This window comes from Camelus ferus, chromosome 33 (genome assembly GCF_009834535.1).
Source record: "Camelus ferus isolate YT-003-E chromosome 33, BCGSAC_Cfer_1.0, whole genome shotgun sequence".
Classification (NCBI taxonomy): Eukaryota; Metazoa; Chordata; class Mammalia; order Artiodactyla; family Camelidae; genus Camelus; species Camelus ferus.
In genome coordinates, this window is record NC_045728.1 from 353,750 (window position 1) to 373,431 (window position 19,682).

The 19,682-nt window shown below is 51.1% G+C and overlaps 1 protein-coding gene across 4 annotated transcripts in view; it reads right to left on the reverse strand.

Moving 5' to 3' along the window:
* Positions 1-212: 212 nt before the first annotated feature.
* GLB1L3 (galactosidase beta 1 like 3) overlaps positions 213-19,682 on the reverse strand; it is a 33,273-nt gene continuing 13,803 nt past the window's right edge. For 2 of the 4 annotated variants that reach the window (XM_032472278.1, XM_032472276.1), the window contains exons 7-20: positions 18,725-18,817; positions 17,274-17,355; positions 16,478-16,542; positions 7,254-7,338; positions 5,697-5,834; positions 5,120-5,200; positions 4,449-4,555; positions 3,543-3,683; positions 3,188-3,259; positions 2,725-2,803; positions 2,229-2,316; positions 1,876-1,987; positions 708-824; positions 213-571 (exon numbers count right to left, since the gene is read on the reverse strand). In XM_032472278.1, the coding sequence (XP_032328169.1) occupies positions 506-571; positions 708-824; positions 1,876-1,987; positions 2,229-2,316; positions 2,725-2,803; positions 3,188-3,259; positions 3,543-3,683; positions 4,449-4,555; positions 5,120-5,200; positions 5,697-5,834; positions 7,254-7,338; positions 16,478-16,542; positions 17,274-17,355; positions 18,725-18,817 (1,326 nt within the window). In that variant the 3' untranslated portion in view covers positions 213-505. Of the gene's footprint in view, positions 572-707; positions 825-1,875; positions 1,988-2,228; positions 2,317-2,724; positions 2,804-3,187; positions 3,260-3,542; positions 3,684-4,448; positions 4,556-5,119; positions 5,201-5,696; positions 5,835-7,253; positions 7,339-16,477; positions 16,543-17,273; positions 17,356-18,724; positions 18,818-19,682 lie in introns of those variants that run through there. The other 2 variants (XM_032472277.1, XM_032472279.1) reach the window with 2 other exon arrangements.

A 19,682-nucleotide genomic window follows, 5' to 3' on the forward strand; every position in this document is an offset into this window, starting at 1 on the left:
CAGACTGCAGGGAAATGTCTGAAGACATGGTTCACTGCTGCTGCACACCCCTCCTGCACGCACGCGCACACACACACACCAGGATTCTGCAGACCACACGCACAATACTCACTGTGCCCTGAGGAGAGTGCCAGTCCTCACCCTCTCTTCAGTCAGAGACTCCTCCCTTCCTCCCAGCCGAGTACCGAGAGGCAGAAATAAAATGTGTTTGCTTTATTTTTATCTACCTAAAGGCACATTTGAGCAGAGAGCAAGACCTGCTAAATTAAGCATCTAACTAGCAAATCAGTCACTGCAGAGTTCGGAGACTTTTGAAAGCCTAAAATTGGCATCATATGCAGATCCTGTAACATACACGACAGTTTCCCTATTGATTTTTTAGGGCATTTTCACATTTTTGCTATTGTAGGCACACTGTGTTTGATCTTCCTGGTGTTAACCTTCCTCCTGAAGACCCGCATGTAGCTGAACTCCAGGAATCCGAGAAGTGGGTTAGAACACAGTCTCACAGCACGGGTTTGTCTGTGCTGTAGATGTAGGAACCACTCTTCCTTTTCTCAAACAGGATGATCTAGGAAGAACAGACAGGTGGCAGGAAGGAAAGGTAAGCCCACTGAACACAGGACAAGAAAGATACGGTGACCCCACTATGGGGGTGAAGGCAGATCTGCACGTTTGGATGGAAAGACGGGGTAGAGGTGACACACCTCGTTGTTCCCTGGGTTGAGCCAGGCACCAGGCAGGTAAAGTGTCCCCTGAGGTCCAATGTTCCAGTATCGCCCGAGGTTACGTCCATTGATGAACACAAATCCATACTTCCAGCTCTGGAAGGGAAGGAGGCTTGAGACAGAGGAACAGCTTCACCCTGGGAGGTGCAGCCTCAAGCACTCGGGCGTGACAGTGGCAGTGAGTTCAGGACGGGTGCGATTACCCATTCTCCTGGCTACCCACTCGAGGGAGGGCAGAGAAGGACACGGACGACCTTCAGTGCTGACGCTCTGCACCTCCAGACCTGCGACACACAGTGCTTTGTGTTTTTTAAAACCAGGTCTTCTGCTTCCAGAAATAAGTACTAGTAATCAAGGTGAGCACTACTGCAACGACTAGAAAAGCTACAGAATTTTCCATAAACCTGCTTGCAGTAGAATGAAGAATTCCAGGACCAAGACCTCGGAGAAGACACTGAGCCAGTTTTCCCACTGGAGGCACCTGCTCATTCAGGACAAGGGGGCTGAGAAGCAGGGCCTTCATAGCCTCACAAGTTTAGATTTTGTTTAGAAAAACTGAGTATCAAGGGACCTTGTTAAACCATCTACACTCCACGCTGGGCCCTTTAGGGAGAAGGGGAGGCACAGGTTGGGAGAGGTGCTGACAAGGTTTCATTTTCTAAAGCTCTCAACAGTAATTCTATGGTGTTCACTTTGTGATATTTTATTGATTATACATTCATATTTTGTGCTTTCATGTTATCTATGTGTGTTTATCCATAAAAGACAGACTACCTGAAAATTAATGCCCCAGAAAACCAAGCTGGAGCGCAATCTGTGGACGGATCCCGTTGCTGTAAAGAGTGATTGTGTGTGTGTTTAAGCAAAGCTGCACACGAGAGCACTCACACTGCTGACAGCGCCTGATTCTAGAAGTGGGGGGGTGGGGGTGGGAGGAGGGTTCCCACCATTTGCTCTGCATCTTATTATTTGAATTTTTCCATTGCGTTTTGATGTATTATTTTTAAACAGTGATGCATTAGGAAGATTGAGAAACGTCAGAACAGCAGAAAGGGGAGAAACCTGCAGGAACATGACGGCCCTGTTCGAGACTCTTGCAGAGAACATGTGGCTGGGCCACCAGAGCAGAGGAGGGCGGCCCACTCACCGGGAGAGCCAGGAAGGTGTCCCTGGGAGAAGAGCCGGCCTTCAAGGTCCCCAGGTAGAAGGCAGGGCCCAAGTGGTCGTCTGAGACCGGCCTCCAGATGGCAGTGCGGAGCCTGGGAAAGGGCCAAGCCTTGAGGGACAGGAAAGTCCCTTCCTAACTCCAGACTGAGCCCAGACGCCCCCGCAGGGACTAGGGCTCTGGGTGGGGGGATTGCGAGGCCAGAGCATTAAATGGGGATCCTGAGGCCATCACTTGGGTGCTCTGAACTCCAGCCCCACCTCTACAAAGGGAAGAGTTCGAGGTCTCCAAGCCCCTGCCCTCCAGGGTGTCTCGGGGCCCAAGCAAGAACACACCTCCTGAAGAAGCTGGTTCTCATTTCCAGGGAGTAGATAGTGAAGTTCTCCAGGGGAACACTGTTGATGGTGACAGATCCGATTATTCCTGCGGGTGGGAGGAGGAGGGAGGAAACAGACCGGACTGGACGTTCTCCAGCAAAGATTTGCAGACCAGACACACCTCGTGACCAGGGCTCAGCCAGGAGAGCACACGCCGGTCTGACTTGTCGTGTGTTTCCAAGGAAGCTTCCCCGCCCAGGATCAGAGCTTCCCCTTAAATCCCCACAAGGGGTCAGGGTCCTCTTCCAGACACAGGACCCCACACAAGTCCCCGTCCCCCCAGAGTGGGAGGCAGAGGACAAGGGAGAGGGCAGCTTGCACCGTTGGTTCCAGGACCCGGGGGCCCTACCACAGCTGGGGGCCCAGTCTTCCCTCCAACCCCAGCAGTGCCCCAGTCTTGGGTCCCATCGCCATGAAGGGAGGTCCCGGCCTGTTTCTCAGGCCCAGAGCCCACCTTTCCGCTGGTCTTGAATCTTCCATGAAAAGTTGACTCGTCCTTGGTTCTCCACCAGGATCCTGAGAAGCTGACATTCCTGGTAGGGACAGACCAGCTCGTGGGGACCACACGGCCACGTGGGGCTTTTACTCGGGAACCCACTCTTTCCTTGGAGTCCCAGATGGAAGACACGCGGATGGGAGAAAGGGGGCCCCAGAGCCCGAAGCCCCCTCCCCCGAGGGACCCCGGGCGCTCTGGCTTCAGACTTGGGCCTCGCTTCCCCGCCAGCCGCCTAGGAGAGGTGGGGGGACTTGGCCGTGCTCACAGCAACCAGCTGCAGCCCTGGTGCACCCGGGCCTGGGAGAGGCCTGGTGCCCTGCACACGTCCTGCGGGGCCCTAAGCACAGAGCGGTGCCAAAGGGCGTGGTCTGCCACACGGGAGTCCAAGCCCAGGGCAGCTCCAGGTTCCCAAATTACATACCGTGATGGTAGGAACGTCCACATTCTGAGTCTCGTCAGCCAGGATTCCCAAACTTGTCTCATTCAGAAACACCTGCCAAAGAAGAGCTGGTGTCAGACAGATAAGCCCACCCAAGGACGGTGGGGGGGGGGTGGCTTCAGAAGGAAGGGACCGGCTTTGGTGCTCATGGGGGCAAAGGCCAGCCCGACCAGACGCCCCAGTAGACTTAAGCTGAGATAAACAAAGCAGTCTCTTTAGTTTGACTCTATGTCCCAGGGCTTCACACACAGTAGGTGTTTCAAAGTGCTGTCAGCGACGCTGCCCAGCAGCTGACTCCCCGCCCTGAGGGCAAGCCAGGGTCCCGCCCGCGGCCCACCTGCGCCGCGTCCCGAGCCTCCACGTGGAGCCGGCCTCCAGAGCAGATGGTCGCCTCGTAGAGCACCAGCCCGAAGGCCTGGCCGTTCCCGCCGTGGATGGGAAGGTTCTCCATGTTGAGCGGCGTCCGGGAGACCACCGGCTGGGGGGACACAGCAGGAGCGGGGGCAGGGTGAGACCCTGTCAAGGGCTGCTGTGCCTCCTGGTCCCCAGGGGCTCTCTGGGGGGAGACACTGAAACGGGGGCTAGGAGACGGCGCCCTGCGCCCACGTCTCCACGGACCAAGAAACAGGGTGGGGGGCACTGGGAGGGGGCATCGCTGTAATCCTGAGGACAAACACAGGAATGGCTGTATCCAACATGACGGGGGCGATCCAGGGAGCACGCGCCCCGCACACCCACATGCCGGGCACGGCTTTTGTCGGACGGAGCACAGGTGGTGGGACACTGAATTAGCCCAACCGCGCACCGGTCTTCACGGACAGGCGTCTGACCCTGAAGGGCGGGCAGGAGCCCAGGGAGGACCAGTAGTTCGGCCAGTTGGTGGCAAAGAGGAGGCAGAAAGTAGTTTCACGGGCTGGTGGCCCAGCGGCCTTCCCCTGCGGACGGAGCAGCCCCGCTCGAGCGCCTCCCCCCGCTGGGTCACCTGAGCTGGGAGAGGACCCCCACCTGGCCCCACTTCTGCCCACCCCGTCTCGTGCTTCAAGTTCAGAAACGCTTTTTCCTAGTCCGCCAGAAGGAACTCCCAGCTCTGGCCCCATAGTTCTAAATTTGGACAAAATGCAGAGGAGTACTCTCATGTTTCCCAGGAAGAAGCCCTTGGAGGGGTCTCTGCTCTGGGGACTGGGCCTACACCCCGCCATGTCCCCAGTGGCCACCCCTCCCCTGGTGCCCAGGCAGCACTCACCCTATTTAAGTACTGCAGGACATCCCACAGCGGCAAGTAAAGGGATAGTCTCATGGACGGATACACAGCCTTGTGGGTGGGCTTAGGTAGGAGGGGCAGGGGGGTTACTGCAGAGAAATTGGACAAGCATCACCTGGAATGACTCGCCCTTCTCCGAGCCTCCCCACACCTGGCCAGGAGCTCTGGTGCCCTTAGCCTAGCTCTCCCAAGAGTGAAGAGACACAGCAGGAACCAGGTCGGAGCCATTCCGTGGAGGGTGACAGATACACCCTCCAGGGGCAACGTGGGCCAGGGAGGCTGAGGGCTCTTAGGGAGCGCGACCTCTGCCTTTCCACAACGCCCGTGCTAATCTCCTTGCTGGCACCCAGGAGGCGGTCATTAACTTCATGTCATAAATACACTTAAGTAGGGCATTACATCAAACTAAGAGCTTTATAAATAGTTACTTAATCTTCACAGTCATTATAGGAGACATTTAGTGAAGACACTGAGGCTTAAAGGGCTTAAAAACACTCGTGCAAAACCACGCAGCTTTTAAGTGGAAAAACCAGGATTTGAACTGAAGGCTGCCCCTGACCTTAACACGCTCCTTGAAGCTCCTGCCCACAGAGAAACCTTCCCTCCCCTGCCCGCCACGGAGGGCCACCCCAGGTAAAATGGTGGCTGCGTACCGAAGACGGATTGGAAGAGCTTTCGAAGCTTGAAATATTTGTCTGTGTAGTCCCCGGCCTCAGTTAGCACGGCATCGTAGTCTGCAAGACACCAGCCGCCGTCACTGGGCTGTGCTTCCAGCAAGAGATGGGCCAGGGCCACAGAGGTAGACGGGGGACATCTCCCACCCGCCCCTGGCCCGGCCGGGCCCACCTGGGAGCACTCCCCACAGACCTCCCGGGGCAGAGGCTGTGGCACTGGGCCATCCTTGTCCTTCCCTTGGAGTGGACACTGTCCTCTCTCCTCAACCTGACGGCCCAGCAGGCCTGTCGGTGCCCAGGTGGCAGGCACCGCAGGCACTCTGCGTCAGAAGCTTTGGGTCAGGGTGTGTCCATGACGGCGAAGCAGAGCATTAGGTCAGAGGCAGCCCCTCTGCTGCAGTGACTGCCAGCGGCGGGAGGCGGGGACATTGTGAGCATCTCAGAGGAAAGGAGGAGAAGCAGACGAGGAAACCCCCAGTGCTCAGCGTAGATTACAGGTCAAGAAGCCGGTGACGCCAGGACGCACAGACGCTGGGGCCCTGCAGCAAGCACTTGCCGTAGCTGGTGATGACAGCCCTGTAGTGTGTGAAGTGTATGCCGCCGTTCATGAAGCCGAAGTTGGTCCCGCCGTGAAACATGTACACGTTGAAGGAGATGTCCAGCTGGATAAATTCAGTCACGGTATTTTCAACGTCTGCAGAGGAGGAAGATGAAAAATAGAGGACAATTACGAGAAGACAGAAGTCTCCGAAATCTTCCCAGCCCTGCCCCACAATCAGCTTCATTGTTTTCCCCTTCAGCCTCCACCAGATTCAGGTGACAGGTGGGTTTGGCCAGAACTATGCTCTGAAACCAAGTCTCGTCAATACAGAGAGACCTTTTGAAAATTACTTTTCCCAGAGTATGGACAAAATTTGACTCCAAACTACATCTGTTAAATAATATCCTGAGAGCCTTGATGTCACTTAAATAGCTCATGTTCACTAAACTTTCTGAAATTGTACAGGTAATGAGTACACTATCAGTACTACCTCCTAGGTGAGGCCTCAGGGGACACCGACTTAGAACCACTGCGACAGTCCACAATCTTCAGCCACAGAAACGCCCGCCTCTGCCCTGCCCGTAACAGGGACGGGCGGTCAGAGGTTGGCGGCGTGGCGGTTCGGCGCCGGCTGTGCGCCCGGCGATGGTCTGGTCTGTTCCACCTGTTTTCTCCCTGAACCTCCGCTTCCTGCTCTGTTAAATGGAAGTCCTAATTCCTGCCACACCCAGGACTGGTGGGGGCACGTGTGTGAGGAACACCACTCAGTGCCCGGCGTCCGTGTGGTCAGAAAACTGCTGTTTATTGGGGGGGGGGGGTTGTTTTTGCTTTGTTTTGTTTTGTTTTCCATTTGCCAGCCCAAAGCAGGGGCTTCTCAGCTACCCACCACCTTTCAGCGGTTCTCTTCATTTCAGGCACCGGTGAGCTTGTTCATACGGCAGCAATAGGTGAGGTATCTTTAGCCGAAAAATACTTTCGTTACCATCACCTGCGGGGCGCTGTCCTGGGTGGTTACGTGGGTGGCGACATCTCACCATGACGACAGCCCCGTTAGGCGGGGTGCGTGGCAGCCCCGTTCTGGGTGGGGACGCTCAGGGGTCCCCCGGCTGGTGCAGCGGAGCCAGGACTGAAGTCCTTGTCTCCAGGGCCCTCGCTCTCCCTCCTGATCCCTTCTACCACCCGCTGACGTCCCCAGAGCAGGGCCTGTGCCACCTCCAGGGAGGACCAGGACTTGCAGCAACACACCCCTTACTCAGGGCCCCTTCCCGCGGCCCCACTGCAGGTCTGTTCCCATCTCTCCTGTCACCGCACCTGTTAGTTTGCTTCCAGCCACCTGTCGGACGGGGACCCTGCACTGATTGTGCACTTCTTAATTACCTGACCGTCCACTACGTGACAGGCTCCCAGGGTGGGGCCAGGTAATGTGTGCCCACCGGGCATCCCCAGGCCTGGCCCGGTCCCTGTCCATGATAGGTGCAGAAGAGACCAGTGTGGACGAAGAGCTGACTGACCATCAGAGAAATGAGCACTGATCCTGACTCAGACCGGCCTGCCGGGCTCCTGGACTCTTACCGCCAGCGTCTGTAGGGGTGTGCCTCTTCCCCCACGTGTCAAACCAGCCAACCCAGTACTCCATGATCAGGATGGGCTTATTCTTCTAGAAACAAACCAAACCAAATAACCAGGCTAACAAAGGGAAAAGACAAGTCAGACAAACTGAAAACAACAGATGAAAATTTGAGGAACTCACGCTTTCCACTTTCCCCAATTCAGCGCCCCTCCCATCCCCTGCCCACTACACCTTCGCCACCATCACAGCAGCGGCTCCCCCACGCCCCCCACCTCAGACCCTTCTAGCATCACGCGCCCCTTGCCACGTGCCCAGCGGGGCTGGAAGAGGACCTGACAGCAAATCTTCATGGAGAGACCGAGAGTCAGAGGTCACATGGCTGGAAGGTCGGAGCCACAGTCAAATCCCCGAGACCAACCATCAGCCACCAGTTCATATTGCCCGCTGAGCTCATCACTAGAGCTCTTTGCATCTTTGTTTAACTGTATTCTACCTCATCTGTGCTGAAGCGCCCATTGCAATTGTGTTTCTATCATTTATTTTCAATTTCTAACAGGTCTTACTTTGCATATTTTTGTTAAGAAACAATCTGGTATTTAACAACTCATAAATGTTGCCGTGTCTTTATGAATTATGTCTTTTATTTATAAAAGGAATTACTGTCATATGACAATGACTACTGACCACTGAATTCTGACGTGCTGAGCACTGTTTGAACTTAATTTGTTCTGTGTAACAATGTGCTAAGACAGATAGTATCAGTCCCCATTTTACAAACAAAGAAATGAGGTTAGATGGTGCCCAAGCTCCCTCAGCCAGTAAGTGGCAGAGCTGGGATGTGAACTCGGCCGGCCTGGCTCCAGGACCCACACTCTTAACCATTACACTGTGTTGCCTCTGGGTTGTAAATGACTTATTTCTAAAAATAGAAGGAAACACACCAAAGCAATTCCTTTTCCCAAAACTTCTGGACCAACTCTTGCCTAGAAAACACAGGCATCTCTCTTAAAATTCACATCTCTGTGGCCTAAACCGTCAGAGGCCACAGGCTTTCGGCCTGACACCCACATCCACGTCTAGCCTAGCATTTCCCACTCTGCTGATAATGTGGGCTCTTCTTCAGAATCACAGGACTAGCTGGGCTAGCCGTTGTCGGGCCACGTGTCTGACAGCGGCAGAGTCTCCCGGGGACCGCCGGGTGTCCACGCGAACTCCCGACCACACCACCATCGCAGGCGAGAACCGCCAGCCGTCCTCCCGGGACGCCTCTCAGCTGTGCCTGGGGTTGGACAGCATGACTTCTGGGTCCCACACGCTCCTCTGTCTTGGTTTAATCCCTCATTTCCTGAATCCTCCAAACACTTCCGAGACACGGTGAGTAGAAAATTGGTATTGTAAGTCTCTGAATGTCTGAAAAGGTCTTTATTCTACCAACACAGTTGCTAAATATTTAGACTGGGTGTAAAATTCTGAGCTGAAAGTCATTTATCCTCAAAGTGTTAAAGGCGTGCTCCATAGCTTTCTGCCATCCAATGTTGATACTTTTAAATCGTGTACACCTGCCTCTTGTTGCTTCGCACGCTAGCCTCCGGTCTTTCCCTCTGTGGGACGTCAGTCTCACAACGTGGCTCTGTTTTAAATCACTTACTGTGCTGACAGTTTGAGGGGCACTTTCAGTCTAGAAATACGTCCTTTGGGCAGAGGAAGTCTTTCTGTGTCAGTTGCAGTTTCCTCTCCTCCGTCTTCTGTCTTCTCTTCTGTAGCTGAGTAAGTAGTTTAGTAAGATACCGGATGCCCTGCGCTAGCTTGCAAGACATTCGTGTTGTCTCTTACACTTTATATCTTGTTGGCTTGTACTATTTCTAGAAAATGTCCCCAGCTTTACCTTCACCTCATACTTAATTTTTAACTTCAGATATTAGAGTTTAATTTCAAAGAGTTGATTTTGGTTCTGATTATTCCTTTTCCTTAACAGCTCACCCTGTGTCTGCATAAATAATCTTATCCATACCTCTATGCATATTAATGAGCATTTTTGATATTAGATTCCACTTCCTGAGTTAACTCTATATTCCATGGTGTCCATTTTCTTCTTTATTTATAGCTTAATTATTTTCTCATTGGGAACTTTTACTAAATAAATACTTGATTCTCCATTTGTTTTACATGGGAGGACTGACTTCAGTGTCACCGTGGACAGTGCGACCAGTGCCTTCGATGTCCTCCTCCTGGAAATCCCCAAGGTCAGAATGAAGAATGAGAAGCAGAGACAAAGACATCTCCCACAGATCTAAGAGACATCTGAAACCAGGAAACACAAATTAGAAGGAAAGAGTGTCAGAACATCGACGGTCTACCAGGAGTTCCAAAAATGCAGAAAGAAGATGATCTTTGAAGATTTTTAAAAAGCATAGCAGCACAAATTTCTTGCGAGAATCAGACCCTATAGTGAAATAGCAACAGCTTCTTACTTGCAGTTTCAGAATGGGGTGCACAAGCCGGCAAAAAGGAGCACACGCTGCATAAGTCCATGTGTCAGAGGCTTGGAAGGAAGGAAGTATTGAAGGATCACGGATAAAAGCATTAGCAGGAAGTCTGCTTGTGAAGCATCTGAGAGCAGCCCTGAAATTTCAGCTGGCTCCCTGGGAGAGGCAGGAAGGGGAGGAAGGCCGGCAGAGAAAAGAGCTCAGACTGCAGGCTGCAACGTGCACCAGGTCTGCTCCGTAGCCCGGGATGGAGTCGTGCGCTCCCTCCCAGAGTACCTGAGACAACAAGAACCCATCCCGCCGAAACTGAGTCATAATAAAAAAGGGACAAGAACAGGACCTGTTTCTTTAGTTTACAATAAAAAAGGGAGAAAACAGGGGGAAAATTACAAAGGAGAAAGGCCAAAAATTTGCCATGAGACAGGTCAATGGTGTGGCCCAAAAATGTTGTAAAGTTTAAAATCTCAGTGAAGCAATCACCTCTGTACATTGAAACCATGAAACAGAACTAAGAATGCTCAAGGAAGACATGGTAAGCAAACACACGGAGCTAAAAGATAACCTGGCAGAGGGTTTTTTAAAGTAAATATACTGAAGGTATATGAAGATATATTTAAAGGGTAGAAAATATTAAGTCAAAACTGCAAGCAGCTAAAAAGGAAATGAACAATTTAAGGGACATGAAAAGAAAGATAGTGAGAAGTGAACAAAAATCAAATGGAAATGAACATAGACCAGAAAGGATTAGAGAGAAATGGATGAGGAGATGTCAGAGACAGAAGAAGTTTGTGCTACATATGAATTGTGTCCCTGAAGAGATTAAACCAAATAACAAATAAAAGCATATAAAAAGATATAATAGAATACTTATAATTTCCAATAATTATGATCTATGTTAATTGGACTAACCTCTCACTAAGGACAAGAAAGTATGTTGGATAAAATACATCATCTCAGAGCTGAAAAGAGAACAGCGCATGTGAAGACATATCAGAAGAAAGTATCCAAAAGGCAGCATAAAGAGACAAAAGTGCACAAGGTAGCTGCAGGTGCAGAGCACCTCTGAGAAGGTCTGACACAGCTTTAGCTGGAATCCCAGAATGAAGGCGTGAGAGAACAGGGCACGAGCAACATCTGAAGAGATGCTAACTTAGATTATGTATTCAAGAAGCCCAGCACTTGTAAGAAGAATCATTAAAATGACACTCACACAGATTATAGTCCAACTGCAACACCGAAAGACAAAGATAAATACTTAATAGCAGGCAAAGGGGAAAATTACCTTCAAAGGCGTTAGCCTGACTTCTCAAAAGCAGCAGTGAAGCTGGCAGACCATGTGCCAAAAGAAAACAAGTGCCAGGTTGGAATCCTGGAGCTAGGGAAAGACGGACATTTAAAAAGACAGATTTTGCCACAAGCCGGATGTCACTAAAGGAATTTCAAAAGGACATGCTTCAAGCAGAAGAAAAATGATCCTAAATAGAATATTTGGGATGTAAGAAATAAATAGCAAAAGACAATAAATACAGGGCTAAAACTAAACTTGCTATTAAAACAACAAATGGACAAGGCAAATCAAAAAATGTCCTCAAGGTAAATGAAGATGGAAATACAACATATCAAAACATACAGGTTGTAGCAAAAGCAGTTCTGAGAAAATGTATGCAATAAACATCTACATTGAGAAACAAGAAAGATCTCAAATCAACAACCTAAATTTACATCTCAAGGAATTAGAAAAAGAACAAAGCCCAAAGTTATAGGAGAAAGAAAGTAACAAAGATCAGAACAGAAATAAATGAGAGACTGAAAAGACTATAGAAAAGTTCAATGAAAGTAAAACTTCTTTTAAAAAGAAATAAAACACACAAATCTTTAGCTACATTCATGAAGAAAAAAGAGAGAAGACTCACTCACTCTGATAAACAAAATCAGAAACAAATGAGATATTACAATAGCTACCACACAAATACAAAGGAAAACAAGACTACTTTGAACAATTTTATGCCAAAAAATTGGATAACCTAGAAGAAATGGATACATTCCTAAAAATATACAACCTACTGAGACTGAATCATGAAGACAGAAAATCAAAAACCTCCCAGCAAACAAAGGTCCAGGACCAGACGGCTTCACTGGTGAAAACTCCCAAACATTTAGAGGAACTAGTGCAATTCTTCCTCAGACTCTTCCAAAGGAATAAACACTTCCAAACTCATTTCTTGAGGCCAACAGGACCCTAATGGCAAAACCAGACAAGGACACTACAAGAAAAGAAAATTAAAGGTTACTGTCCCTGATGAACACAGATGGTAAAATCCTCAAGAAAATGTTATCAAACCAAGTTCAACAACATGTTAAAAGGCTCATACACCATGATCAAGCAGGACTGATCCCTGGGAGGCAAGGATACTTTAACATTCACAAATCAATCGACATGATATGCCACATTAACAAAATGAAGAATAAAAATCATTCGATCATCTCAGTAGATGCAGAAAAAGCATTTGACAAAATTCAACATTCATTTATGACAAAAATTCTCAACAAAGTGGTATAAAAGGAACATATCTCACCCTAATAAAAGCCACATGTGACAAGCCCACAGCTAACATCCCACTCAATAGTGAAAAGCTGAAAACTTTTCCTCTAAGATCAGGAACAAGACAAGGATGCCCACTCTCAACACTTCTATTCAACATAGTACTTGTAGACCTAGTCAGGACAATTAGGCGAAAGGAAGGAAGGAAGGAAGGAAGGAAGGAAGGAGGGAGGGAGGGAGGGAAAGAAAAGGCATTCAGTCAAAAAGGAAAAAGTAAAACAGTGTCTATTTGCAGACAACATGATATACACAGAGAGCCCTGAAGGTTCCACCAAAAAAACCTGTTAGAACTAATAAACATATTCAACAAAATTTCAGGACATAAAATCAATACAGAGGACCTGAATAGGCTTTTTTCCCAAAGAAGACATAGAGGTGGCCAACAGGCACGAGAAGAAGTGCTCAACATCACTAATCATCACGGAAATGCAAATCAAAGCCACAGTGAGATGTTACATCACACCTGTCAGAAGGGCTTTCGTCAAAAAGACAAGTAACCAAAAAATAACAAGCGTTGGTGAGGATGTGGAGAAAAGGGAACTCTAGTGCACTGTTGGTGAAAATGTAAACTGTGGCAGCCACTATGGAGAACAGTATGGAGGTTCCTCAAAAAACTAAAAATAGAACTACCATATGGTCCGGCGATTCCACTCCTGGGTACGTAGCTGAAGAAAACAAAAACACTAATTTGAAACGATATATACATGTCAGAATTCATAGCAGCATTATTTATAATAGTCATGATATGGACGCAACCCGAGTATCCATCAATAGATGAACGGATAAAAAGTATAAAACATATTACATATTTTATGTATATATTATGTATATATGTGTGTGTATATATACATATATACATACACACACACACACAATGGTATATTAGTCAGCCATAAAAAAGAATGAAATTTTGCCATTTTCAACATGGATGGACCTAGAAAGTATTATGCTCAGTGACACAAGTCAGACAGAGAAAGACAAATACCATATGGTTTTTACTTATATGTGGAATCTTAAAAATAAAACAAATGAATGAATACAACAAAATAGAAACAGACTCACAGGTACAGGGAACAAACTAGTGATGACTAGTGGGGAAAGGCATGGGGGAGGGTCAAGATAGGGGAGGGGGACTAAGAGACACAAACTACCACATATAAAGTAAACAAATACAAGGATGTAGTGAACTGCACAGGGAATACAGCCAATATTTTATAATAACTGTATATGGAGTATAACCTATAAAAATATTGAAATACTATGCTGCACACCTGAAACTGATATTGTAAGTCAATATACTTCAATTTTTTAAAATCTGCTGCATTTCTATACACTAATAACAAACTCTTATAAAGAGAAATTAAGAAAACAATCCCATTTACAACTGTATCAAAAAAATAAATAAAATAAAACACCTAGGACTAAATTTAACCAAAGAGGTAAAAAAACTCATACACTGAAAATTATAGACATTAATCAAAGCAACTGAAGAAAACACAAATAAATGGAAAGACATTCCATGCTCATGGATCAGAAGAATGAATGTTGTTAAAAGGTCCACACTACAATCCACAGCTTTGGTGCAATCTCTTATCAAAATTCCAATAGCTTTTTTCACAGAAATAGAAAAATAATCCTAAAATTGTGTGGAACTCCAAAGACTATGAAAAGCCAAAGCAATCTTGAGAAGGAAGAATAAGCTACAGACACCATGCTTCCTGATATCAGAGTATATTAGGAAGCTACAGTCATCAAAACAGTGTGGCACTGGCACAAAAATAGCCCGTAGCTCAACGGAGCAGAACAGAGATTCTACAGATAAAGTCACGTACTTACAGTCAATTAATTTATGACAAAGGAACCTAGGATATACTACGGGGAAAGGGCAGTCTTCATAAACGGTGTGGGGAAGAGCTGGACCATTATGAGCAAAGGATGAAACTGGACTGCTATCTTACGCCCCACACACACACACACACACACACACACAGCCTCCAAATGGATCAAGGAGTCATATGTAAGATCTGAAACCACAAACTCTCAGGAAAAAACATAGGCAGGGAACTCCCTGACATCAGTCTTGGCAATTGTTTTTTGGGTCTGACCTTAAAAGCAAAGGCAACGAAAGCAAAAGTAAACAAGTGGGACGACGCCAAAGTAAATAGCTACGACCTAGCAGAGGAGACCATCAGCAAAGCGAAAGGGCAGCCTCCTGAACGGGAGAAGACATTTGCAAGTCACACATCTGATTAGGAGTTAACACCCAAAATATATAAAGAACTCATACACCTCAATAGTAAAAAATAAAATAAAATCCAACTTAAAAATGGGCAGAAGACATACAGATGGCCAACAGGTACAAGGAAGGACAGCCAACATCACTAGTTACCAGGGAAACACAAGCCACAGCCACAGTGAGTGTCACCTCACACCTCTCAGAATGACTCTTATCAAAAAGACGAGAAGTAACGCGTGTCAGTGAAGACACGGAGGAAAGGGACCCCTTGTGCTCTGTTGCTGGGAATGTAAACTGGTGCAGCCACTATGGAAAACAGTATGAAGAGTCCTCAGAAAATTAAAGATAAAACCGCCACGTGATCCAGTAATGTTACTTCTGGGTATTTATCCAAAGGAAATGAAAACACTAACTTGAAAAGACACATGCGCAGTAGCCAAAATATGGGCGCAGTGGACAGAAGTGAGGTCATGAGGCGTTTGTCCTTCGTGGTCTGACTCCCTTCACTTAGCCCAGTGCCCTCCAGGTCTGCCCACGTTGCTGCAAATGGCAAAATTGTGTCCTCTTATGGCTGAGTAGTGTTCCATTGTGTATACATACCACATCTTCTTTGTCCAGTCATCTGCTGATGGACACTTGGGTGTCTCTAATTCCAAAATGGAACAAAGACGTTTCAAGGAAAGAAAAACGACGAACAATATCCCCCGTGAACATGGAAGAAAAATTCTCAACAAAAGAGGAGCAAACTGAATCCAGCAGAATCCAGCGCGATCACACAGCCCGCCCGGGGGGTGGGGGGAATCACCCCCGGAACGCGAGGCGGGCTCACATTCAGAAACCATTCTCAGGAAAGGGGGGACGTGAGGAGCCCACAGCACATCCGACCCGCACCAGCAAGAGCACGGTCCACTCGGCGATCCTGCCACTCGGGTGACCCTCAAAACTCCAAGCAGCAGCAAAGGCTGGATCTCATCTGATCCCACTGACATGGAACGCCTAGAAAAGGCAGACTGGTGGAGCCAGAAAGCACGGCAGCGTGGCCCAGGCTGGCGACGGGAGGGGCCTCACGGCAGGAGGAAGCCTTTTAGAGCGTGGGGGTGGCTGGGAGACTCCATACGCTGAGTTTGCACTTCCAATGGTGCGTGAACTATGTTTCAATAAAGCCGTTTTTAAAAAGCCACAAGGAAAAAGAAACAACAGAGGAGACTTACTAAAACCTAGAGGTCGCCAGGGCTCTACCCCGGCAGGGCCCCTCCTTTTCACGAGGCCAGAAGTCGCACAGAAATTGGTGAGCAAAGGAATTAAGGCTAAATCGTTCTTCGGTTACAACCTCAGAGGAGGGTGGAAGGCTGAGGGGAGAGTGCTGGCGGGAGGTGGGTGCTGGGCCTGGAAAGGGAGGGTTGGGTACCGCAGGCCCCGCGGGCGCTGCAGGCCTGGACAGCATCCCAGGCACTAGGGGAGCCCGGGATGTCAGTGAGGCCGAGTCGGTCCCTCCCAGCTGACGCAGCCGTGCTGGGAGAAAGGATGTGACCCCACAGGCACGGGCTAGGACTGGTCCACATTCCATCACCATCCCAAGGGGCCCCCAAGGAGCGGAAACTGGAGCTACTCCACGCACCTTGCTTGGGTCCCAGTCTGCAGGGCCTGGCACAGCACAGCTGACCCCAGGATGCTGGGGGAGTCCTCCCCCAGCAACACGCACAGCCGGCATCTGAGCCCGCTCGCCACCCCCACCCTTCCCCGCCAGCGCCCCACTAGCCGGTGACAGGAGCAGACCCCCTCCTCATCCCCAGGACAAACAGCATCAGCTCCCAAACTGCTCTGGAACCAGCTGAGGCCCCTGTTCCGAGCACCACTGCCTGGGCCGGGTTCACTGTGGGCGGGGGGCAAACACGGCCTTACCTGCACCTTGAAAAGCTGCTCGAACGTGTCAGCCCGAAACGAGTTCATGTTGATGGTGGCCAGCACTGCAGAGAGAGGGTGAGGGCGGCGTGAGCCCCGGGCGGGGCGCAGGGAGGGAGGTGCCAAGTGAGGGAGGGAGGGATGGCGGGCCCCACTGCTCCGCTCGGTGCGGAGCCCTCACACCCCTGGACACCACGGGCCTTGGGAGGGAGGGAGGCGGCTGGAAGTCTTCATGTTTTATGCAGAGAAGGTGGACGGGCGGAGGCCGCGTGACTGGATGGGACCGGGGCCCGCTTGCAGGCTTCCTGGCTGGCCACAGACCCCCCACTGCACGGCAGAGTTGTGGGGACATGCCACTGAGGGGGACAGGACCGACAGATGTCCCCTGGACCCGTGTGGCTGCTGCTGCCCCCGTCACTTCCCTCACCCTCAGCACCTTATGACTCTGTCCTCAACTGCTCTGCCAGTTTTCTCCCCGGGTGCTGCTCCGCGTCCCCAGTGAGCCGTCGTCCCGGCCCCAACCCAGACTCTCGGCCACAGGAAAACCAGGAAAGACGGAAAGGGGCCCCGAGGACAGAAGAGATGGGCCACGGCTCTGCTCAAAGGTCGCAGGCCCCAGGGCCAGGGCGGGAGCCGGCCGGGGCCTCTGGCTCCGACCTCAAACTCTGAGGTCCACCTCAGTGCATGCAGGAAAGCAGGACATCAGAGATGTGCTTGGTCCTTCGAGGCTCCTTCAAGGTTCAAGCTGTCTGGCTCAGAGCCTCGGTTCTCCCATAAAACAAGTCTAAACTTGTACCTCCTTTTATGTGGCCATTCAGCACCTTGTTCGTGTTGTCCGAGGTCAAGAGCAGCTCCACGACCCCTCTCTCCAGCAGGGCCTGCAGAGAAAACCGGACAGAGTGAACCCACCTCCCTGCTCCCACAGGAAGAGGAAATATAAGACAACTAGGAAATAAATACATCTGCGCTCAGACAGGCATGTGGGAACCAGGAGGGAAGGCTCAAGTCCAGCCTGCTCAGGTGCAGCTCAGCATACGGCCCCTTCCCGGGGCGACCACACAGGCAGCTGTGTGCAGGCTCTGACCCTCCAGCCTCGAGCTCTAAAGGAAAAGCTCAACCTGAAGGAGACACGGGGGGGGGGGGGGTCCACCCCCACGAGAGAGGGGAGATGCGTAGACATATAGATGATAGACAGGTGGGTGGACAGACAGACAAGTAAACAAGAGACAGAGACAGAAAGATGCGGGAGGGGGAGGCCAAGGCCGGGGACCCTGAGAAATCAGAGGTGACGTCACAAACTCGGGTCCCTTCTGGACCCTCCAGGAAGCTTGCCTGCCTTCGGGGAGGCACGGTCTAATCTGCACGTCGTGTTTACTGAGAGCACAGGAGCAGCCGGGTAGCAGAGGGCAATGGGACCCCCTCGTGTGTCTTAGGTGTTCCCCGAGCCAGACTTGAGCCTGGGACTGAGGACGAGGGTACATTGTAAAAGTCAGAAAAATGCATAAAAACCAGGCTAGCTGAATGAGGTCGACGTGAGGGGTCTGAGGTGAAGTCCTGGAGACAAGTCAGGCAGGGGAACTTCTCACAGACCATGTCCGTCCCCAGAACTGCAGCGGCCAGCCCTGCCCCCCCCCCTCGTCACTGCCCGCTTCCCCATCCAGCGGGCATCCCTCCCTGCTGCCCCCACCCAGGGGTCTCCGTGGACAGAGCACACGGGACCCCTGCATCCCACTCAGCAGCCCGGCAGGGGTGGGGGTGGGGGGGTTGGACTAGAACTCACCTGCTTCCTGGACATGGGAAGTTGGGGCTGGGAGGGGCTGGATCCACCAGAAGGGACACCAGACAGAGCTGCAGTTACCCACTGGCCTGAGGCATCCACCCCGCAACCCGACCCCGCGGCGAGCAAAGGTAACAACAGAAAGAGCGTTAGAGAGAGAGCCACAGGCGGTACCTCAGCACAAACCCCGCGAGCTCATCTGCCCGGGGCGCAGGGTCCACCTGCCCGGCTTCAGTGAGAGCTCGGGCACGGAAAGGAACAGCCTCGTAATGATGTGATTTGGCCCTTCCCAATGGCCCTGACTGTGTCACAGATTTGCAGGGAAACTGAACACGATTTAGTCTCATCACCCACAGCACCCCACACAGTCACCTGCGCGGCAGGATGGGCACGCTGCAGGGACACGCGGGCTGTAAGAGGCAGAGTGAGGGAGGGGGTGTGTAAACGCCGAGGCGACCGGCAGGTCTCACCTTGTGAAGGTAAGGCATGTAGTTCTTGTCCTTGTTAAAGGACCCATATTCGTTCTCCACCTGCACGGCGATGATGGGGCCACCCTTGCGGTACTGGGGGACGAGCAGATGGCAGAGGGTGAGCCGCGGCAGAGCGGGGCCCCCAGGCTTGCTGCTGCTAAGAAGCCCCTGGTGCACCCGCGTCGCCCACACCCCTCCCCCGTCCTGCCTGCCTAGTCTTGTGGGCTAGCCACTGCAGTGGTTCCCCCATGTCTCAGAGTAAGTAGCTCCTCCACTGCGAGATCTCAAAGCTACAAATTCACCTGCTGACCCTTCCCACCTGACAAATGAGAACATGGCGTCATCCTGGCTCCCTGGTCTTAGGAGAAGCCACCACTCTGCACACCCTCTGCCTCCCGCCCCCTGCTGGGGCTGGGTTCTCCCACTGCCCCTCCCTCCTGTGTGTTCAACCTTCTCTTCCATGCCACCGACTTCCATCACCATGGAAATGTACCCAGAACCCCCACGACAGAGAGGGAGGGGGAGGAGGACCGGCTCCAGGACGGCGCCCCTCCACCCTAGTCCCGCCCCTTCCACTCTAAGGGCCCCCTTCCTGAGTTACCAGGTCCACACTGACCGGCTCTGCTTCTCCCGTGAGCCCACCCCTCAAACCCTGGGGACAGGTGGAGTTTCCACCCAGGTCTCACCACCTAAGCCGGCGACAGGGACCTAGATGTGCCAGAATCACATTTTCACCCTTAACTTAATCTTTCATCATGCGTCCACTCCCTGCTTCCTGAAGCCTGTGGGTGGGGAGCAGAGCGGCCCTCCCACCGGCGCCCCAGCACAAGACCAACGCCAGCCCTAGAGGGAGGCACCCCACCCTCCCAACCGGAGGCGGAGGCGGCGTGAGTCCCAGCGGAGGACAGTGAGCACGATTTCCTTCCCAGCCTCACCATCCGCCTCTTTCTAGAAGCCC